The 22404-nt window shown below is 45.2% G+C and overlaps 1 protein-coding gene across 4 annotated transcripts in view; it reads left to right on the plus strand.

Annotated features, from left to right (window-relative positions):
- ANKUB1 (ankyrin repeat and ubiquitin domain containing 1) overlaps positions 1–20033 on the plus strand; it is a 30588-nt gene extending 10555 nt beyond the window's left edge. Inside the window, exons 3-7 of one of the 4 annotated variants that reach the window (XM_089780827.1) lie at positions 735–951; positions 6661–6775; positions 8344–9083; positions 9219–9273; positions 19135–20033. In XM_089780827.1, coding sequence (XP_089636953.1) covers positions 735–951; positions 6661–6775; positions 8344–9083; positions 9219–9273; positions 19135–19219 — 1212 coding nt within the window. In that variant the 3' untranslated portion in view covers positions 19220–20033. Of the gene's footprint in view, positions 1–734; positions 952–6660; positions 6776–8343; positions 9757–19134 lie in introns of those variants that run through there. The other 3 variants (XM_025181158.3, XM_089780825.1, XM_089780824.1) reach the window with 3 other exon arrangements.
- Positions 20034–22404: the final 2371 nt, after the last annotated feature.

Below are 22404 nucleotides of genomic sequence, written 5' to 3' on the forward strand. Positions count from 1 at the left end.
TTCAGTCTGCTTTGGACTTAACTATCTTGAACAGTTTAGTATCAGCTGCAAATTTTGCTACCTTTCTCCAGATCATTTATAAATATGCTAAAGAGGATTGGTCCCAGTACAGACCCTTGCGGGACAACAGTAGTTACCTCTCTCCATTCCTCAGTGCAGTAACTTCTAGTCATGCTAACAATTAGATAGTATTTGCAATAATGTGCAGAATTAGGCTTATGTTTTTAAGCAGTGACCATGAATTAATTATTGTACAAGACATAAAATACAGACAGACTTTACCCTGGAAATGTTATAAATGAAGTAAAAGTACATGCTAATGACTTTCATCCATGCATCTGAAAGCATTTTACAAATTGGAAATGGCTAAGCCTCACAATATCCTTGTGAAATAAATATTATTGAGTGAACTGGATCACAGAGGAGTTTGGGACCTACTCCTCCAAGGTGTCGAGAGGTAATGAGTGCCCTAATGTCTTACTGATGTCAAAGCTTACATTGTTCAGCACCTCAAAAGATGCACTCTATCTCTTGTTTGTTTGGGTGCTTAATAATTGGAGGAAGGTCAAGCAATCAGTTTGAGGGATCATTAGTTTCCTGCTCTATCCACTGGACCACACTCCAATAAAAAATGACAGTAGATCTTTAGATGTGTAAAAACAGTGTTTCTAAACTACAGGCAGAATTTACAAGAGCATAGTTGCTGGAGTACTTATTATTATTTTTGCTTTTAGGAAGAAGACAAACCAGTTCTCTACATATACAATGTTGTAACCCAAGAGAAAGTGCCCATTGAGGGGAGTATTTCTCTTCTTGCTACAAAAGTGTCTCTTTTGAAAACCTTGGTAACCTTGAAATGTGGCCTTCCAAATAGCGTTTATTGTTTTAGGACTCCAGAAGGCAGGGAGATGTATGACTGCAACACACTGAACGATTACCAGTTAGATATAGGTATAAGATGGTTTTGTGTAAACTACCTAGTAAATAGAGCAACGTTGACCCAAAACGTGTCTATAATATGACAGTTTTCTATATTTAAAGAATATTAATCTTTAAGATTACATTTAAGGGAAACCTGAAAAGCATTAATATTATTGATATTTTTGGGGTGCATATCTGAGTATTTAAAAAACATTTTGGGTCATCTGATGCCTTTCAAAATAAAACAATGTGAAAGGCATGTGGAGAGACAAAAAATTAAAGATGTCCAAAAGGAACCCATAATGTGCTTCTGTATGCCTTGTAAAAATACTGGGCCTGTACTTGTACCACTTTAAATTGGGACTTATTTCAGAGAAATCTGTGGAGCTGCACTGGTATGAAACGGGGGCTGGGGAGGGAAGAATGAGAATTCTTATCAAACTAAATGTTGCTTGTAAAATGAAACAGTGCACACAAAGTTGCAGAATTCTTGCATAACGAGATATAAGATTAATGCAAGCTCTGCGAGCCCACTGTGCTATAGTCTCAGACCACCTCCAAAGGTATTAATCTTTCCCATTACATTATTACTCAGCGGCTGCATCTAGACTGGCAAGTTTTTCCGCAAAAGCAAGTGCTTTTGCGGAAAAACTTACCAGCTGTCTACACTGGCCACTTGAATTTCCGCAAGAACACTGACTTCCTACTGTCTGAAATTAGTGCTTCTTGCGGAAATGCTATGCTACTCCTGTTCGGGCAAAAGTCCTTTTTCGCAAAGCTTTTGCGCAAGAGGGCCAGTATAGACAGCACAGTACTGGCTAAAATGGCGATCAGGGCTTTTTTGCGCAAAAGCGCATCTAGATTGCCACGGACGCTTTTCTGCAAAAAGTGCTTTTGCGGAAAAGCGTCCGTGCCAATCTAGACGCTCTTTTCCGCAAATGCTTTTAATGGAAAAGTTTTCCGTTAAAAGCATCTGTGGAAAATCATGCCAGTCTAGACGTAGCCAGCTAGTATACTGACTTTGTTCTGGAAAAACTTAAACAACAACCAATAGTCTTGTAGCACTTTAGAGACTAACAAAAATGTATCCTGCTTAAAAGCCGGTTTCTCCCAGCTCCATCTCCACAGGGGGCAAGGGAGGTAAAGGCACAGCAGGAAATGGTGCGAGCAGAGATGGAAGCGGTCTCCACACATGCCTTTCTGCTGCAATTCTGCTTTTGATATGTACAAAAGCCCCAGCAAAAGCCCTGCATGGAGCGGGAGCCAGCAGAGGACTCTCCCGTTGGCCCTGCACTCCCTGCAGGGCTTCCTTTTGAGGCCAGAAGCACCTTTGAAAGGCTCAAGCGCGCTCCCTGCAGGGCTTTCACTTTTGAACTGTAGCAAGAGCTCAGTAGGGCTCTTTCTATAGTTCAAAGGTGGAGGTGTCCTTACAGTCTAATCGAACAGTCAATGGAAATCCCATTGACTATTTGATTAGTTAATCTAAATTTAACATCCCTTCTTTCGTGGGCACAACCCACTTTCATCTGAAGTGGGCTATGACCACAAAAGCTCATGATACCATCAACATTTTTCGTTAGCCTCTAAGGTGCTACAAGATTATTCGTTGTTTTTTAACCGTTTCCAGTTACAGACTAACACGGCTATCCCTCTGAAACTTTTGACTTTGTTTTGGACAGCTGATCAAAGTTTTGTCATTTTTAATTTTCGAAAATAAACTGAAAAATGTCAGACCAACCTAACCAATGAACCAACCTAACTGTAGGGTAAGATAATGCCAAAATTAGAATTAATTGCTTCCTAGTTCCTTCTCTTTTGCTTAGTCTGCTAGAGCAGAAATACTTAACCTTCCACCTGCATTCCCCCAAACCAGCAACAGTTTCTCATAACAACCTAAAATCTCTCTATATGCTGTAGTCGGGAAAGATAGATGTAAAAACTCAGACAGTACTGATTCAGGTGACTATACAAGCTACAGTGCAATTATTGATTTTGCTCCATAACCTCAATATTAAAACAATGCCAAGAAATGAGATAAATTTAAAATAATCTAAATACAAACTTACAACAATCAAGTAATGCTTGGTTTCTGGGACTATATTTATAAAAGATGGATAATTAAGTTGTTGGTCAAACACACATCTGATACCATATATACAGTATTACAAAAATAAGCAATAAGACAATCTAAATGTACACTGCTTTTAAAACTGTTCAGAAAAAAAAGCCCAAGGATTTGGTCAACAGTATACATACAGAAACGTAACCTCTGAAATCATGGGCTACATGATTGATCAATAATTCTGCTCTCTTGGGTGTGGATATTTGGTGAAGGGTCCTGAACCCAGTATATACATCAGGCCGCCACTGCTTTATTTACCTGAATGTCCACAGGTACAAGTGCTTGCAACTCCTGTCGGCTGTGGATCACTGTTCCTAGCCAACAGGAGCTGTGGAAAGTGGTATAGTCTGGGACACCACTTCTCAAAAGTCCCATTGGCCAGGAACATTGATCCACAGCTGACAGGAGCTGCAAGACCCCATACTTGCAGAGGCTCAGGTAAATAAAGTGGTGGTGGCTCGCCATGGGCTAACCCTGGCAAACTACTTCTGGCCCACAGGCCAGTTATTGCCCATCACTGATATATACAGTAACATCCCAAACCAGATAAGAAAGGGTATGTCTACACTAGAAAGTTAGTTCGAACTAACGGACGTTAGTTCGAACTAACTTTCCTATGCGCTACACTAGCGCTCCGCTAGTTCGAATTTGAATCGAACTAGCGGAGCGCTTAGTTCGAACTAGGTAAACCTCATTTTACGAGGACTAACGCCTAGTTCGAACTAGCTAGTTCGAACTAAGGGCTGTGTAGCCCTTTAGTTCGAACTAGTGGGAGGCTAGCCCTCCCCAGGTTTCCCTGGTGGCCACTCTGGCCAACACCAGGGAAACTCTATGCCCCCCTCCCGGCCCCGGACCCCTTAAAGGGGCACGGGCTGGCTACGGTGCCCGTGCCAGGTGCAAGCCTGCCAGCACCCAGCCAGCAGACCCTGCACCTGGCACGGCACAGAGCCACCCACCCGATGCCCCCCAGCCCACCCCCTCTTGCCGGGACCAGGCTGGCGGCTCCCGGGAGCTTGCCCTGGACCGCAAGAGGCGGGCACCTTCCTGGGCTAGTGCGGACATCGTGGACCTCGTCCACGATCTCCGCACTAGGCACAGGAAAGTGGCCGTCTAGGGCAGGAGAGCTGCCAGCCTGGCCACCCAGGACCAGGTGTGAATGAAAATCAAGGGGGTCCACTGAGACCCCCGACACTGAGCCCTGAGCTTACAATGGCCGTCCTGGGTCAGACCAAAGGTCCATCTAGCCCAGTAGCCTGTCTGCCCACAGCGGCCAACCCTAGGGACCCTGGAGGGGATGGACCGAAGACAATGACCAAGCCATTTGTCTCGTGCCATCCCTCTCCAGCCTTCCACAAACTTTGGGCAGGGACACCACTCCTACCCTCTGGCTAATAGGACTCCATGGACCCAACCTCCATGACTTGATCTCACTTCCCTTTAAACTCTGTTCTAGTTCTAGCCTTCACAGCCTCCTGCAGCAAGGAGTTCCACAGGTTAACTATTTGCTTTGTCAAGAACAACTTTCTCTTACTAGTTTCAAGCCTGCTACCCATTCCTTTCCTTTGGTGTCCTCTAGTCCTTCTTTATGGGAACTCAGGAAGAACTTTTCTGAATGCACCCTCTCCACCCAACCCCTGCTTTTACAGACCTCTATCCTGTCCCCCCTCCGTCTCCTCTTTTCTAAGCTGAACAGTCCCAGTCTCTGTAGCCTCTCTTCATCTGGGACCTGTTCCCAACCCCTGATCATGTTAGTTGCCCTCCCCTCTCCCAGCCTTTCTCTTCCCCTCTCCCACCTCCTTTTCCCAGTCTCCCCCAGTTTTTGTTCAATAAAGACAGAGTCAATGTTGGAAGAAACGTTATCTTTATTTTGTACATCAATAAGAAGAGGGGCTAGGGAAGGGTAAGTGGAAGGAGGTGAGGGAGGAATGGGGTACGAGCCCCCGATGGGGAGGACTGGGCTGGCTCTGCGGGCTTCTGGGGGTGGAAGCTCTCCTGCAGCCCCCCAATTACTCCCTCTCCCCAGATGGCAGCCTGCGGCAAGTGCAGCCGGGCTGATGGCCGAGTGGTGTGATGTGCCCAGTGTGGGCACTCAGGGCACTCCAAGCCAGAACTTCTTTGGAAGCGGGGCACCCCTTAGAACTGTGTGTCCGGGGTGGGGGTCGGGACCCTTTAAGCGCAGCCCTCGGCTAGCCTGACACAGCATCTCCATGCTCTAAGTCCTCCTTTTATGCCCTGCCGGCACTGCTTCCGGCCATCATTAAGCCCTGTTCAGAGTCCACTCAATGTGGACTTACTAGTTCGAACTAGCAAAACGCTAGTTCGAACTAGTTTTTAGTTCTAGATGCGTTAGTTCGAACTAGCTTAGTTCGAATTAACTAATTCGAACTAAGTTAGTTCGAACTAGCGCTGTAGTGTAGACGTACCCAAACATTTTAGAGATCTAAAGACTTGTCTGCTCACACTGATTCAGCACCCACATAACTCCATGGAGTTTAAGTGTGAACACAATATCAGCCTACCAGGGACAGCCTCTAAAGGATTAAATTTAGAATCTCACAACCTATCTGATATTTGCAGTTTTAACAATGGGCCCACTTCTACCCCCAGAAACCAGTGAGTGTTACAGCCATGAAAAAAAGATCAGGACTGATCCCACAGTTTTTTAATGCCCTCTAATGGTAGTTTTAATTACAATACTCCCTAGAACAAGACATTCCTGCTGAACTTCATTGCCTTGAAACTTTTACACAGTAACTTGGGTCTGTGATTATGTTTAAAATATGAATATCAAACTGTAGTGGATTGTTAATAACAAACCTCAAGGTCTAATTACTTACCATTTATCTGTTTGTTTATTTTGATTTAAATCAGCAGTGAAAGTAACTCATAATTTCTTATAGGTACTGTCCTATTGCAACCCAGGTCCTTGCCAGCTCTTTGAATAGCTCTCTGCTGGCTTTTGTCACAGCTCAGCCAACTCTTGCAGGAGCTGCACACCAGCGTGCTCCTGCTTACTTTCACCTCTGATTTAAATAATAAAAAAGACACCTACCAACAGCCTTTAAGTGCTCTGACACTCAGTTACAATTACAACATAATCCATCTAGCAGCATTAAAAATCAAACCTTCAGACAAGAACAATAACACAACTCAACTAACCAACCAGCTGCAAAAAGCTTCTTTCAGCCTCCTCCCTTCCACCCATCATTCTGAGAACATACCCTCACCCTCTCTAATGCCTCTTCCAGTAGATACTTTTTGCTACATCACTGGAAGGTCACAAAATTTAGGCTATTTCAGACCAAGTAACAAATCAATATCTCATCTATGTGCAACAGACTACAAACAGCCTGTTTTTTAAATATAAACTAGCTAAAATGTACATCTTTTCAGATTGGTATTTTGGTAAATTCACAGTATTAGGGGGCTTGTATTCTCATTTTTGGCCAGCCACGAGAGAACAACGTATTCACAGGTGTGGCCTGACATTCCCTCCAGCAGGGGGTTGTAATACACAAAATCCAGCCAGTAGGATTCGGACAACTATCCTTTATATGCACAATATGGCAAATATAACGAAACTGGAACCATACTAAGAGATTGTATCTTGTTGGTAGGTTCAACACTTCGCCTAGATGTGTGGGATGGATGGAAAGAATTTCTGACTGGATGTCTTTTAGGAAACAAGCATATAGTCCAACGCTTCCTTTCTGATGAAGAACCAGTACTCAAGTACAGTAACTAATTAATTGCATTAGTTTTTTCCTCCATTTTAAGTTCTCTAGTCCAAGCACCTTTGTGCCCAACAGTGTCTGTTGAAAACTGATTACATCTTGGATTTAACTGCCAGTTTACTTTAGTATTTTAGTATAAGGTACTATTCAAACAATTGAAATATCTTCTAAATTTAAGGGAGCATAGCAAAAATACCAGCTCCCATTTTAGTAATTTGGAGTCTGATCCTATTGATTTTGATTGGCTATGAATTAGGCTCTTATTTTACAATAGGAGTATATGTACAGTATTTTAAAAATTCACTCTCTTATCTGGACACCTGGGAATTGTAATGACACCTCTGAAAGCTGCCCTAAAGATCACCTTCCCTTCATTATTATTTTTAATAAACTTTTCTTGCAAACAAGCATTGTTTATACTAGACTTGCAAAATTCTACTTGTCCATTCACCTGGAATAAGTTTTTCCTAGGTGAGTAAAATATAATTACTTTTAAGTTGTTATGGTATGAAGGGGATCAAGCAGATTTTATGACTAAGCCAATACATTTTCTTGGTGATTTTGTAAGCCAATGCCATATTTAATACACCCTTAATAACTCTCAACATGTGTTCCTTACTGTATAGTTAGACTGTGTTGCAATGCATAGCTTTGGTGAAAGATACAAAGGAGAGAAAGGATCACAGCTATTATGAGTGCAAGAGCAAAACATCCTAATACTGACCTAACTGGATAAAGAAGATCATGTGATTGTAAAAGATCTTTAGACATGACCTAACATAGTAAGATGTATTCTAAATGAAATACAGTATGCTAACACTTTCCGCCTGTAAAAAATCACAGCACTGCATGATAATGTGGCACCACATTTAGAACATGGCTACAGACCTTGTGGAACTTGACCTTATTAAGTTTTTGGGCTCTCTCTTTTCCCAGTCCTATGGGCCCTCTGTTTCCCCAGTTCTCAGGAGGTTAGTGCAGGACTAGAGCACAAGATTTTCAATGTTTAATTGACTAATTGAAGACCCAGAATGTAAAGTGTCAGAACTATAAACAAATGGTGTCTTTTTACACTGGATGCTAGCTAACAAATTACTTGAAATTATAGATTTGGAAATAATTGACAGTGCCTTCATACTATCGTATAGACTGTGTCATGAGTTTGAATAGCCTATTGCTGTTAGGAGCAGTACATCACCCCACCAGTGGCTTTGCATTGCAAAAGGTATCCACTCTCTTTACCAAGAACAAGGACACACAGAACATATTGTTAGATAAGAATTTGGTCTGACAAATCTATCCTCTTTACATGTATTTTAACCCATACATTACTTATTCATATGCGGACCATCTTATCTAATCACCCCATTAATCACCCCATTAGAGTGCAAAATTATGAGACTTACAAACATATCTTCTTGGCATATGTTTGGCTGAATATTTTTGTGCTGTCATTCTGTAAAGAAATACATATCATTTTGAATGGTACGATTCTTCTAATACTTATGTTATGCTGGATATTTTTAGTTCTTCAGTTAATTTATTTTTTATGTTTATTTTTTTCAGATATCAAAAAAGGGTGGCTCTTTACGTGGCAGCATTTTTTGGCCACCTTGAGCTCACAGCATGGATCCTGAAACAGGGAGTGAGCCCCTATGAGGCAGTAGGTGTTCATCCCTACCGAGAATGGTGTCAGGAAACACATCATCCAGACATAACTAAATGTCCAGTTCATGCAGCTGCAGAAGCAGGCCAACTAATTATACTGAAGGCCTTTGTCAATTACAGTGTGTTGTGCCTACAGTGCCAAAATCCAGAAGGGAAAATTCCTCTGAACGTGTGTATCAAGCACAAACATAAGGATTGTGTGCAATATTTAGTTACCAAAATGTGGTCAGTCGTTTCTTATCCTAATTTTTCACTTCCCATGAAGATCTACATTAAATTAAAGCAATGGCTGCTTAGGGCTCAGAATCACATACCTACCATGAAATGGTTTAACCAAGCTACAGTCTTCAGAACACGCGTGGGGGACACTGTTATCGTGGATGGCTTTACAAAGACAAAAATGACTTCCAAAGCCAGGATCAAGGCAGCAGGCAATAAGAACTATAAGTTACCAAACCTAACTGATCAAACTCCACATGAGAAAAATTCATGTCCCTTGACAGTTACAAAGGAGAACCAAAAACTAATAAAACTCAAATTACCTCCATTGGATGAGATGAATAAACTCCATAACAAACTTAGACTTCACCAAAAGAAGAATATTAGAAAGAAGTCTGCTCAGCCTAGAAAAGATGGAAGTATGGACCAAAATATGTGTTTAGCTAAAGTTCCTCTGCCCTCTATTTCTAGCTTCAGAAATTCACGCCCTCCTTTCTACTATTCAACACCTAATGCTAAATTACTCTTAAACTCCTCCTCTGATTCTTTCTCAGAACACCATGGAAGAACTCCAAGAGATAATGCAATCTACTGTTTAGCTATTGCCAGGTATGGTATTATCTTTTGTTTTCCTTCTTTATTTCTCCAGGTGTTTATATATATATTTTCTTCTTCCAGTGCTTGCTCATATCATTAAGTGAGCATGTGCTGCATGCACTGTCATTGGAAATTTTTCCCTCAGTGGTATCTGTTTGGACAGGTCTAGCACCCTCTGATGTTGTATGCTCACACACTGATATAAGGACACAAGTGACTCCCAACTTACAATCTAATTGGTTCCTGGAGAACTGTCATAAGTCGAACCCTTTTTCCCCATAGGTGCAATGATAAAAATGGGGAAACTCTGCCCACTCTGCCTCCTGGGAGTTGAAGTCCGTGGTGCGAGCTGCTCCCAAAACTGGTGGGGGGCTGTGCCGGGGGAAGGCAGCGTGGTGTGAGCTGCTCCCAGAGCCGGCTGGGGGCTGTGCCGGGGGAAGGTGGCGTGGCGCAAGCTGCTACCAGAGCCGGCTGGGGCTGTGCCGGGGGAAGGCAGCGTGGTGTGAGCTGCTCCCAGAGCCGGCTGGGGGCTGTGCCGGGGAATGGTGGCATGGCGCAAGCTGCTACCAGAGCCGGCTGGGGCTGTGCCTGGTGGAGGCAGAGGCCGAAGCAAGGCAGTCATAAATGCGGGGGGTCGTATTTCAGGTGGTCGTAAGTTGGGGGTTGCTTGTACCAGGAAAAACTCAGCTATCCCTCTGAAGATAAGGATACCAGACAGTCCACACCTCTTCATGGTTGCTGGAAAAATGCCTCAGCATGGCTTCTTCCCTCAGCATGGCTTTCATCTAGTGGCTCTCTTATTCCCTCCTTTCTTCATAAATTTAGTTACTTTTGACTTGTTTCTCTTAGTTGTAGTGTATATAGTTAGAGTTCACAGTTGTTCAGAGGAGCATGGCCCAGTCTCCAGGTTTCAAATCCTGTGCCTCCTGTAGCAAGCCTATGTTGGTGAGTAACCTGGATTCCAGGGGTACATCTACACTGCAACACTATTCCGAAATAGTCCGACTAGTCCGCGGCTACACAGCAGGCAGTTATTTCGAAATAGTGTCAAAATACTGTTAAGATGGAGGGCTTCTTAATCTGACTCCTGTAACCCCCATTGTACGAGGAATAAGGGAAGTTGGAGGAATAGTGCTCTATTTCGAAATAAGTGCTGTGTAGATGCTTCCAATTTTGAAATAAGCTATTTCTAAATAAGATACACAATTGATGTAGCTCAATTTGTGTAGCTTATTTTGAGTTAAACCCTGCAGTGTAGCTGCACCCCAGGTGTCTATAGTATTGTGGGGGAAGCTCATGTGTTAAGAGCATTGCCAGATCTGCCATCAGTTTATTTCCTTAAAGCTATGTCTACACTACAAAGATGAACTGGAAAAAGAAATGCAATTTGCAGCACACAATTGCGTATCTTTTTCTGATTTACTTCCAAAAGAGGCTTTTCCAAAATTTGGCCCATCTACATGAGGCCAGATTTCAGAAAAAAAATCCTCTTTTGGAACATCCCTTCTTCCACTTAAAACGAGGTTTACAGGGATGACAAAAAAAATGTGTCCACTTTTCTGATTTGTTTTTTTTTTTTGGAAAAGCGGATGCGTTCCTTGCATGCAGCAGAGTTTTTCTGGGATGCCTCTGTTATCTTGGAAAACTCTGCAGTCTAGACATAGCCTAAGAGATGAAGGGTTGTGTTTTGGAATACATGTCTGAAACTACATCTACATTAAAACTACATTAAAATATGTTCTAACAACTTATGCTAAACTATCTGTTTAAACTTGTATTTAGCTGAGACACACTGAATATCTTTTACAGACCTGAAGAAGGACATGTAGCTAGAATGTTTGTCTCTCTCATCACCAGAAGCTGGTCTAATAAAAGTGGTCATTTTCCCTCCAGATTTTTTTCTTCCTTTCCTGTAATTAATCAATCTGAGGTATATAAAGGCCCTCACCAGCCTCATGCCTCTTATATCCTGGCACCAACACTGCTACAACACTGGGGATATTTGCAGCAAAATTTTGGACGATATGTTTGATGAGGGATTACTGCCACCTACTGGTAGCAGTTAGTAGCATACATCAGTTATAGTTGAGGCCTCATGAATTGAGGATCATAGCAGATGGAAAAGCATCTTTATCTGACTAGAATCTTAGAACATAGTCAATGCTCTTGAAATTCTTAAACAACAAACATAGAAGAACTAGGTAACACACTAAATTACGAGTGAGAGAGTACTACACATGCCCAGAAACATTAAACATGCATAATGAGAGGGGTGACGTGTAAATTATGCTCAAGAAGTTGTTAAACCATTTTTAAGGAAAAAATAATTACCTTGTTGAATCTGTACCTAAACGAAAACATCAGAATTTGGACTGATGTAAAGGGAATTAGATACATACCTAATTTTAAGAGCTATTGGCTTCAAAGGCATTCCTCATGGACTGAAGTGTCTTAATGAATCAGGCTGTAAGTGTTTGTTCAGTCAGTGACGAGGAGTCCTGTGGCACCTTATAGACTAACTGAAGTGTAGGAGCATAAGCTTTCGTGGGCAAAGACCCACTTCGTCAGATGCATGTTCAGTCAGTGGGGTCTTAGTAAACATTGAGTGAGGAGATGAGAATTTGGCACATTGTGTTATCCCCTTTCATTTTAAAAATAAAACTGTTGGGAGGAGGGTGGACCCCTTTCCTCTCAAGGGAAGAAGATGGGTGTGAAACCGTTCAAGGGCAGAAAAATGTCAAAACAGATGATTTTGAGTTGCTGTTAGTAATAGGTGCCAGGAAGATTCTGTCAGATTTTTGTATGGCTAAAAGTGAGAGGAGAAATGTATAATTCCAAAGTGCAAATGGAAACACTGAAAAGTGTGAAAAGAGCCACTGCTAAGTGTGAAGCTATTTTTATTAAGTGATAACACAGAGGTTCCCAAATATTTTGCTAGTATAATCCCATTTTAATGAATTATTTCCTCCCGAGACCCCAGGCAGCATGGAAGATGCCATTTTAAAATACAAAATGGTATCCTCTGTACAGCATGGCCTATATGTATGGTTCATGTAAGGTCACGCTGTCTGGAGGTCCCTAATTGAGCAGAACAATCCTGAGATGTATATTTCAAGTCCAGTCTGGGGATGAATGACTCTGGGACAGCATTTGTCCCAAATTTCATGTGGCTCCACTTTGTGACAAATGGAAGCATGGGAGTGATTCTGGCCTTTTCCTGGTGGAAGGGCTCAGGTAGGCCTTATCCTCCCCCACCTTTTGCCAGGAAGTCCTGTCCCCTTTTCCTCCTTTTTTTCCCCAAGACCCTGCCCCTGGTTAGTCCAGAAGCTGGAGCCAGACAGTAATAAGAGCTACCCAGAAATGTGATGCTCTATGGAGCCCTGGATGATCCACTTGCAGCATGTTCCAGAGATGGGGATGCATGTTGGGGGATGCTCTTGGGCATCCCAGCCTCCCACGTAGGGCAGGTGAGGGTCCAGTGCTCCCTAGATCAGCTTGAGCTCTCTGGGCAGCTCTTACCACTGCCTGGCTTCGGTTTTTGGCCTGGAGGGACAGAGACTCAGGAGGAAGTAGAGGAGTGGAGCTGAGCTCCTACATGAGTTCCATCTGCATGTTGAAAAGGTGGTTTTCCTGTGCAGAGATGCCATTTTGCATAGCAAAATGGCATCCTCTATGCATGGTGGCCTCCTACCTAACATACATGTGAGGTTGTACTGGTCAGTGAAAACTGGCATCCTCCACACAGTGCAGCCCCATCTGCAATGGGTGGTGACAAATCATTGCTCTGGGTGGGCTTGGGGATGAGGGGTTTAGTATTCAGGCTGCTCCAGGGAGAGTTTATCCCAGCCCTTTCTCACTGCAGCAGCTTGGGGCCAGGTGAGAAGCACCTCTTCATGGCCGTTGCAGCTCCAGTAGACACAGCCGGGGAAAGGGCAGGTTTGTCAACTTCCTGCACTCCCTAGCTAGAGTGAGGAATGCAACAAACTGTGCACTTTCCCCTCCCTCCCTGATGAAGGGGAACAGCCAGCAATGATCCCATACTAATCATGGGGGAGGAGATTCAGCCCCGCTCTGCCCTCCCTAAATGGCACCTGGGGGATGGGAGGCTCAGGGTTAGGTCAGTCCTGGATGCAGAGAGGCAAGCCCCCCAACAACCCCTTTTACCTGCCTGGTGATTCTCTCTTTTCTATATGGTTTTCTGAGAAGCAATCCCATTCCAGACATATCCTATTTTCCTGGGAGAACTAAACCCTTGCCTTTCTTTAAGAGCTTAAGTTATTATAAGGAAGCTGCATACCAAATTTGGTGGTCTCAGCTCTTACTGTTTAGGAGACATTCTTGAACAGACAAGCTCTCTCAAATATATAGTGGCTGAGATGGAAAAAAAGACCAAGAACAAGGTTGGCCCATTACTAAATGATGAGGGAAAGACAGTAACAGAAAATGCAGCAGTAGCCAAAGTGTTAAATGACTTTTTTCTTTCAGTTTTCACCAAAAAAGTTAGCAATGATTGGATCACTAACATAGTGAACATCAACGTAATTGGGATAGGATCTGAAGTTAAAATTGGAGAAGACGTTAAGAATTATTTAGATGTCCTTGAGTAAGCAGGGCCAGATGAAATTCCATCCTAAAAGAAATAGGCTGAAATTATCTTTGAGCCTTTAGTGAAAACCTTTAAAATGTGTGGAGGACAGGGGTGATCCCAGAAACCTGCAAAAGGGTAAATATAGTGTCCATGTATAAATAAGGCAATAAAAACAGTCCTGAAAAGAAAATTGTGCAAATATTCAAACAAACAATTTGAATAAGGTAAGAATCAACATGGCAAGAATGAATCATGTCACACCAACCTAATATCCTCCTTTGAAAGGATAACAAGCTTTGTACATAGAGAGAAAGCAGTAGATAGTGGTATATGTTAATGTTAGTAAGGCTTTTGATATTGATTTAAATGATCTCAGAAACAAACTAGAGAAATACAATCTAGATTAATCTATTATAAGGCAGGTGCACAACTAGTTGGAAAATATACTTCAGGGAGTATTTATCAGTGATTCACAATCAAGTTGGAAGGGCATATCCAATTGGGTCCCAGGGGGATCTGTCCTAGATCTGATTCTATCCAAATATCTTCATACATTATTTGGATAATGATATAGAAAGTATACTTATAAATGCTATGGATGATACAAAGCTGGGAGGCATTTCAAGCACTTTGGAGGATAGGAGTAGAATGCGAAATGATCTGGACAAACTGGAATAATGGTCAGAAGTAAACAGGATGAAAGTCAATAAGGGCAAATGCAAAGTACTTCAGTTAGGAAGGTGTAATTAGTTGTTCAAAAACAAAATGCGAAATGACTGCCTAGAAAGGAGTACTGCAGAAAAGGATCTGTGGGTTTTGGTGGATCACAAACTAAATGAGTCAGCAATGTAATAGTGTTACAGAAGAAGCATAATTCTAAGATGTATTACCATGAGAGTTGTAAGCCAGGCATGAGAAGTAATTCTTCTATTTGACACTGATTAGGCCTTTGCTGTAGTGTTGGGTCAAGTTCAGGAAACTACACTTTGAGAAAGAACAACTGAAAAAATGAAGAAGTGGGTTGTGTTCATGAAAGCTCATGATTATATATTTGTTAGTCTCTAAGGTGCTACAGGACTACTTGTTTGAGTGTTTTTTAAGTTACAGATTAACATGTAACTTAAAATTTCATAGAGAGTTGAAAAAAATGTGCTTTTTAGTCTGGAGAAGAGACAACTGAACAGGGACATAACGGTCTTTAAATATGTAAAAGGTTGTTAGACGAAGACGATAAACTGTTCCCATGGGTGGCGGGTGAAAGGCCACTTTGGGGATGCTAGCCTTCTGGCCCCACCCTCTCACATCAGAACCTTGAAAACTCCCCCCTTTACAAAGAGGAGCCCTGAGGGCCCGCCCCACAACTGAAGGCACCCCTGCACACCCACCTCAGCCACACCAGGCTGAGCTGCCAGCCCACTGCCCCTGGAGCTTCCTCCTCAGCCAAGCCAGGGTGGCACCCTAAGCACTAGGTGAGCCAGGCTGGTCACCTGAGTACCAGGCCGATTCCCCCTTGAGAACAGGCTGAGCTGTTGACCTCCCCTGAATCTTCAACCAAGCTGAGCTGAGCTTAGCTGCCAGCACCCTGATCACCGGATTGGCCCCAGTGCTGGACTAAGCTGCTGGCCTCCCCACCTTTGAAGCCCCATCATTGGGGTGAGCCACTGCTCCTCAAACCCCAGTGCTGGGCCAAGCTGCTGGTCCCCCAAGTACTGGGCTACTCTCAGAGCCAGGCCAACCCATCAGCCCCCAGCACCAGGCAGCACCTTGTCAAACTGCCTCACCCCCCGCCAGATGTCCGCAGCCAGCTGCCTGTTGGCTTGCCCCATCCTTCCTCACTCTGCCTGCCAGGAGAACAAGGGACACAATGAGCAGCATGGGACACAGTGAGCATATTAGGTTGGTGTGACCTCCGGAGTAGTAGAGAGGGTGGTATGGCAGAACCACCATGTTCCATGCATTGAGTCGCAGGTCGGTGGAAGGGAAGGCTTAGCCTTCTTGTGCTTATTATAGCTGCTGCCCATTATTGTTTTCTTTAACTAGGACAAAAAGCAATGGGCTTAAATATCAACAAGGGAAATTTAGATTAGACATCAGGAAAATCTTTCTAACTGTAAGGGTAGTTAAGCACAAAAATAAATTGCCTAAGGAAATTGTGGATTCTCTATCATTGGAAGTTTTTCAGAACAGGTTAAACAAATATTTAGTCCTGCCTCCGTGCAGGGGACTGGACTGAATGGCCTATTGAGGTCCCTTTCCCTCCTACGTTTCTATGGTTCTTTGATTCTAATTGCCATTCTTAAGTAGCAATGTGGCACACTGTTATCAGATCAACCTCCTTTCCCATTTTCTGGTGTTCCTAAACCTCTGAGTGCTAGAAGCTGGGATTGGAACTCAGTAAATTGCCCTGTTCTATTCACTTCCTCTGAAGCATCTGGCACCAGTCACTGTCAAAAGACAAGATACTGGGCTAGATGGACCATGGGTCTGACCCAGTATGGCAATTCTTACATTCTTATGTGGTAAAACCAATGGTAGGGGTAAAGGAGGAAAGGACTATTCCACGTGGATTTCTTCAGAGTTCTCTATTAATTGTTGGAAGAGGAAGGGTAGCCTTGTCTTTGGAATGACTGGCTTCTCCATCTTAATTCCAGATCTCCCCTGAAGCCCTTCACCTTTCCTGTGCATCAGTGGAGATGCATAAACAAGACTTTTTCTAGCCAGGGCTGACTGCAAGCCCCATCCCACTTTGAAAAGGGCAGTTCTCTGACACAAAAAGGATTCTTAGGAAAGACAGTGGCACCTAGGAAAAGAATAATTTTCCCTGGGGTGAATTCTGTATGGTGTGTGAGTGTGATGAGGTGTTTCCCCACATTCCTTCCAGGGGCACCCCCAAAAGTTTTTCACGTTGAACATACCATTAGTTCCAGTGTAAATCCAGCTGCTGTCCCTAGCACCACACTGCACTCCTGCCTTCTAGCCCAGCTTGCCCAGATGCAATGTAAATCCCCAACTCTGAGACTGGCAACAGGGTTTTGGAAGCAGGGCAAGGCCAGGCAGGTCCCAGTGGGGAGCTCAGATGCAGGAACCAGCTTCTCAGCAGCAGCTAAGATGATCAAAACTGGCCACTCCATTGTGCACTCGGGTTTGACCCCACCACCAGTCCTCTATCAAGAAGGAGAGGGGGATAATGGCAGTGCAATGTGGTGTAGAGGACTCACAGTGCCACTCTGGTTTGGCCCCATGTCCCCTCTGTCATGACACAAGGCTAAACTTCAGTAGTGCTGCAACGTTCATGCACCTGGTCACACTACCATTCACTCTGTGTAGTCCCTGTAACACTCCCTCCTCTGCTGTTATGACCAAACCTGGGCAAACTGAAATGGGCAGTGAGATGACCAATGCGGTTCCTCCTTGGTGCAGCCAGTAGTACGCGCTGGGTGTAATGTGCATATTGGTGTAGGTGCTACTGAGCCCAGCAGGGCAGGTAGACACGTGAATCTGAAGGATTGCTTCTTTTTAGGTGATAGTATTAAGCAAACCTTGAGGATTTCAATGTAAAATATATTAATAGCAGTACTGGCAATATATGTATCTAGCTTGACAGAGTCATATAGTAATATAATAAAATGCTTTAATAAATACTTAGTGAATGAGGTTTTGGGGGTTATCACCATAACACAGGTTGGACCTCCCTGGTCCATCACTCTGGGGACCTGACCGGTTCTGAATCGGGGAATTGGCTGGACCAGGAAGGGTTCCCTGCCACAGCCCCTCAGCCCTCAACCCTCAGCACTGCTGGCTCTGGGGACCCCCTTACTGCTCCCAACCCTGGCTGGCCCTGCTGCTGCTGCCCTAGCTGGAGGCTGCTTGCAGGCTCCTGCAGCCCACACTCCAGCTCCGGCTCTGCGCTCCTGCAGGTCTGACTCCAGCCCCACTGCCATGGCCTGCTGCAAGCTCCAACCCTGGTCCCGCTGCTGGGGGTTGCTGAGGGCTCAAACTCCTGTCCTGTGGCAGTTCCCAGGCTCTGCCCCCACTACTGCGGGCTGCCCAGAGCTCTGGCTCTGGCCCTGCACTACCCCAGCTGTTGACTGCCCAGTCCTGCACTGCGGGTGCTGCCCCGGACCCGATCTCAGTACCCCAGGCTGCCCGGAGCTGCTGCTGGCTCCAGCTCCTCTGTTGCAGGCTGCTCAGGGTTGCCACCAGCCCCAACTCCTGCTCCATCCTGTCACTTCATCCCAGCCCTGCTTTTGGCTAGCCTTCCTGCCCTAAGCTACTGTGCTCTTTGACCCAAGAACATCCAAGATCGTGCCAGACCACAGATGTTGCCAGACCAGAGAGTGTCAGTTTTAGTGCAAGTGTACTAGACAGATGAACTCTGTAGCTAAAAGATGTGTGAAAAATTGTTTTATCACTGTATAAAAATCTACAGTATTCTTCACTGTTATTTCCTATACATTTAACTGACTTTCTATATTTCCTGTCAGCAATCCTGTACCTAATTTATGCCCATTTCTACAGCATTTCAGTGTGTAACCATATCATATGCACATTCAACGACTTTATCAGCACACAGAATCATGGTATTGTCTGTACAAATTAAACAACTAATTGTGCATAGTCATACTGATAGGCCACTACAAGATGCACTTCTCAAACAGTCAGTCTCTGGTCCGGCAAAATCTATGGGAGCGGGACCAAAGCTTGCAGACTGCTGCAGGGCAGGAGTTCGACCCATCAGCAGCCGCGGCAGCAGGACCAGCAGTCTGTGGCAGCGCGGGGTCAGGGCCAGAGCCTTGGGCAGCCTGAGGTAGCATAGGGCCAAAGCCCATGGGCTGCCTTGAATTCCAAGCTTGAGCCCTCGATAAACCTCCGGGAACTTGTGGCAGTGGGATCAGGGCCAGAGCCAGTTGCAGCCCCTGGCAGCCCGTGGGGCCAGGGTTGAACTCGTAGCAGCACAGCACAGCACTGGAGCTCGCAACCAGCCTCCAGCCGGCCAGGGCTAGGAATGAGAGGGGTCCCAGAGCTGGCAGCGCTGAGGGGCTGTGGCAGGGAACCTTTCCTGGTCCGGCAAATTCTCTGATTCAGGACCAGTCAGGTCCTGAGGGTGTCAGATAAGGCAGGTCCAACCTGTACTGAGAAGAATTGTACATCATGAACTTGATTTTGCATTGCTTATTTGGGCAAAATTCCTAGTCAAGTCAATTGAAATTTTGCCTGTGCTAAAAGTGCATCAGACGTAATACATAAAAGGAAATAGTTAATTTGTCCTGTCACTTGTTTTGCAGTGCATTTAAAGAGAAACCATGGCTTCAACAACTGGGAATTGCCAGAACCCTAGCTAAGAAGAGTGTTCTCAAACCTGTGTACTGATAAAGGCCTAGTGTGTCAAGGAACTGTAATTTGGGAAGAGAGGCTATGTTTGATGCTTCTAACAATATCAATGCTGTCCTATTCGACAAGCATCCTAAATTCTATTTATTCCATTAACATAATACACAGATATGGTTAATGGAGGTATATTTAATAAGTAACACATTACACAAAGAAAATGTATAAATCATTAGTGGATGCTATGGGCTTTGTTACAGATATTTGGTCACTGTAGCTCTAAAGAAGATAAGATTAGATCATGTGACAAAAATAATTCTGAAAAAACTTAACGTAACATGTTTAAAGGAAAAAAAACAAATTATTAGATTAGTGTGAACCAAAGGTTTTCAACATTGTGTAGCACCACTGTGAGAAAGAAAAATTCATTTCCTAGTGCTAAGTTTTAGTGCCATTGAACCTGTAGTGTGTGCTAGCAGACTTCATTGTTCAGCACTCCCCAGGAGTTTAAAGATCTTCCATTTATCTTTAAAATAATTTCAAACTAATTTTAATTAAAAAAACTTGTTTCTGCTGCTCCTGCCATCTGGAACAGTGTGCTATGCTGTGTTTCTTTACCACTACAGGCAGTCCCCGGGTTACGTACAAGATAGGGACTGTAGGTTTGTTCTTAAGTTGAATCTGTATGTAAGTCGGAACTGGCGTCAGCCGCTGCTGAAACTGATCAGTTTCAACCACGGCTGAATCTGGACGCCAGTTCTGACTTACATACAGATTCAGCTTAAGAAACCCAGGCGTCCCCAAGTCAGCTGCTGCTGAAACTGATCAGCGGCTGATTCCAGGAAGCCTGGGGCAGAGCAACTCTGCCTCGGGCTTCCTGTAGTCAGCCGCTGGTCAGTTTCAGCAGCGGCTGACTTGGGGACGCCTGGGGCAGAGCAGCTGGGGTGCTCCTGGGTTGCTCCAGTAGCGCGGCTCCTCAGCGCTACTGGACCAACCCGGCAGCACCCCAGCTGCTCTGCCCCAGGCGTCCTGATTCAGCCTCTGCTGAAACTAACCAGCAGCGGCTGAATCAGGACACCTGGGGCAGAGCAGCTGGGGTGCTGCCGGGTTGGTCCGGAGCTGCGCTGCGGGACCAACCCGGCAGCCCCCAGCTGCTCTGCCCCAGGGGTAGGCAAGAAAAGCCTGGTCTGCTGGGGGGGGCACTAGCTGCACCCCCTCTCCCCCAGCAGACCACGGAGACGGGGGTGGCGGGACCGCCCAAGTCCTCCACGGCTTTGCTCCGTCTCCCTGGTCTGCTGACCTGGGACACGCGGAGCAAAGCCACAGAGCACGCGGGCAGCGGGACAGTCCAGGCGCGCCGCGGCTGTCCCACTGCTGGCGTGCTCTGAGGCTTTGCTCCCCATCTTCCTGTTCTGCTGGTCAGACCGGGGAGACGGGGAGCAAAGCCTTGGAGCACGCCCACAGCGGGACAGCCCGGGCGCGCTTGAGCTGTCCCCCTGCGGGCGTGCTCTGCGGCTTTGCTCCCTGTCTCCCTGGTCTGCAGGGAGACGGGGAGCAAAGCCTTGGAGCACGTCCGCAGCGGGACAGCCCAGGCGCGCTGCGGCTGTCCCACTGTGGGCGTGCTCCGAGGCTTTGCTCCCCATCTCCCTGGTCTGCTGGTCGGGAGATGGGGAGCAAAGCCTTGGAGCACGCCCGCAGGGGGACAGCTCAAGCGCGCCTGGGCTGTCCCCGCTGCTGCGTGCTCCAAGGCTTTGCTCCCCGTCTCCCTGCAGACCAGGGAGACGGGGAGCAGCTTTTCTCGCCCCGGAGGACGGGGGTGGCGGACCACGGCGCATCTGGGCGTCCCGCCGCTCCCATCCTCCGGGGCGAGAAAAGCCCCGTTTGTAACTGCAGATCTGACATAAGTCGGATCCGCGTAACTCGGGGACTGCCTGTATTCTCTTTTTAAGTCTCATCTGCAAATATATCTTTTCTCTCTTACATACTTTCCTTCTCTCTTCCATTGAGATGTTTATTATTTAACATCCTCATTCTGCCAGACCTTACTTGTATGAGTAATACATATTGTGCAGTTCTGTTTAAGTCAAGGGTTTTGTGTAGGGATGTGAACAACTAGTCAACTAGTTACTTCCCCTGCGTCTATCAAAAAAAGACAGCAAGAGGGAGGAAGCGGAGGGAATACTTCAAAGTGACAGTGCTGCATGGAGCCTGGGGCCAGACCCCGGGCTCCATGCGGCTCTGCCACTTTGAAACGCCAAGGGCAGCCTGGGGTCAGCTGGGGTATCCCCAGGCTGCACGCGGCATTTCAAAACAGCCCGGGCTCCATGCGGCGTTTCTGCTTTGAAATGCTGCATGAAGCCTAACGTCAGGCTCCCCATGGCATTTTAAAGAGCCAGTGCCTCATGGAGCCCGGGGTCAGTTCCCCATCTAACCTCGGCCTCCACGCGGCGCTTTCGCCTTTGAAGTGCCTAAGGCTGTTGCTACACTTCAAAGGCGGAGGTGCCCCCATTGACTAATTGAATAGTGGATGCAAAAATGCATTGACTATTCAATTAGTTAATTACTTGATATTTAATATTCCTAGTCTTGTGCTACTTGCAGTATATGTGCAGTGAACAGTAGTGTTTGTAGGTCTTGTCTACATTTGAAATGCTACACAGTGATGGGAAGGATTCTCTCATTGGTGTACTTTATCCACCTCCCTGAGAGCTGATAGCAAGGTCAACAGAAGAATTCTTTCATCCACCTAGTGCTGTCTACAGCAGGGGATAGAACAGCTTAGACACTTCACTCCAAAGTATAAATTTTCCATTCTGTTGAGTGACTTAGATGGATCGACTTAACATTGAGTGTCAACCTGGCCTTTATTGTCTGACCCCAGTCATTTAATATTGGAGTTTAAAAAGTTAATACTCCTATCACATTACAGAGATGATTAGCCACTGACTTGATCAGCTAAGGTTATAATTAATAAGACTTATTGGCGTGAATGTAACAGGGCAGCACTCACCTCCTACAAGTGCCCTCTCTGGCCAGGTACATGTGCCTGCACTTTCTTGTTTAAATGCCTCTTTGGCGACTCAGTCCTCCAGCCAAGTCACATACTGTGTGCAATTGAACAAACTCCTTCCAGGGTGCACCTCTAATACGGGCCCTTTGCAGTGTCCCATGTGTATTCCTCACTCTGAATGACAGTGGAGCCCTCAGGACTTCCCTTCCTGGTAACA

Source organism: Pelodiscus sinensis, chromosome 10 (assembly GCF_052426305.1).
Source record: "Pelodiscus sinensis isolate ZL-2025 chromosome 10, ASM5242630v1, whole genome shotgun sequence".
NCBI lineage: Eukaryota > Metazoa > Chordata > Testudines > Trionychidae > Pelodiscus > Pelodiscus sinensis.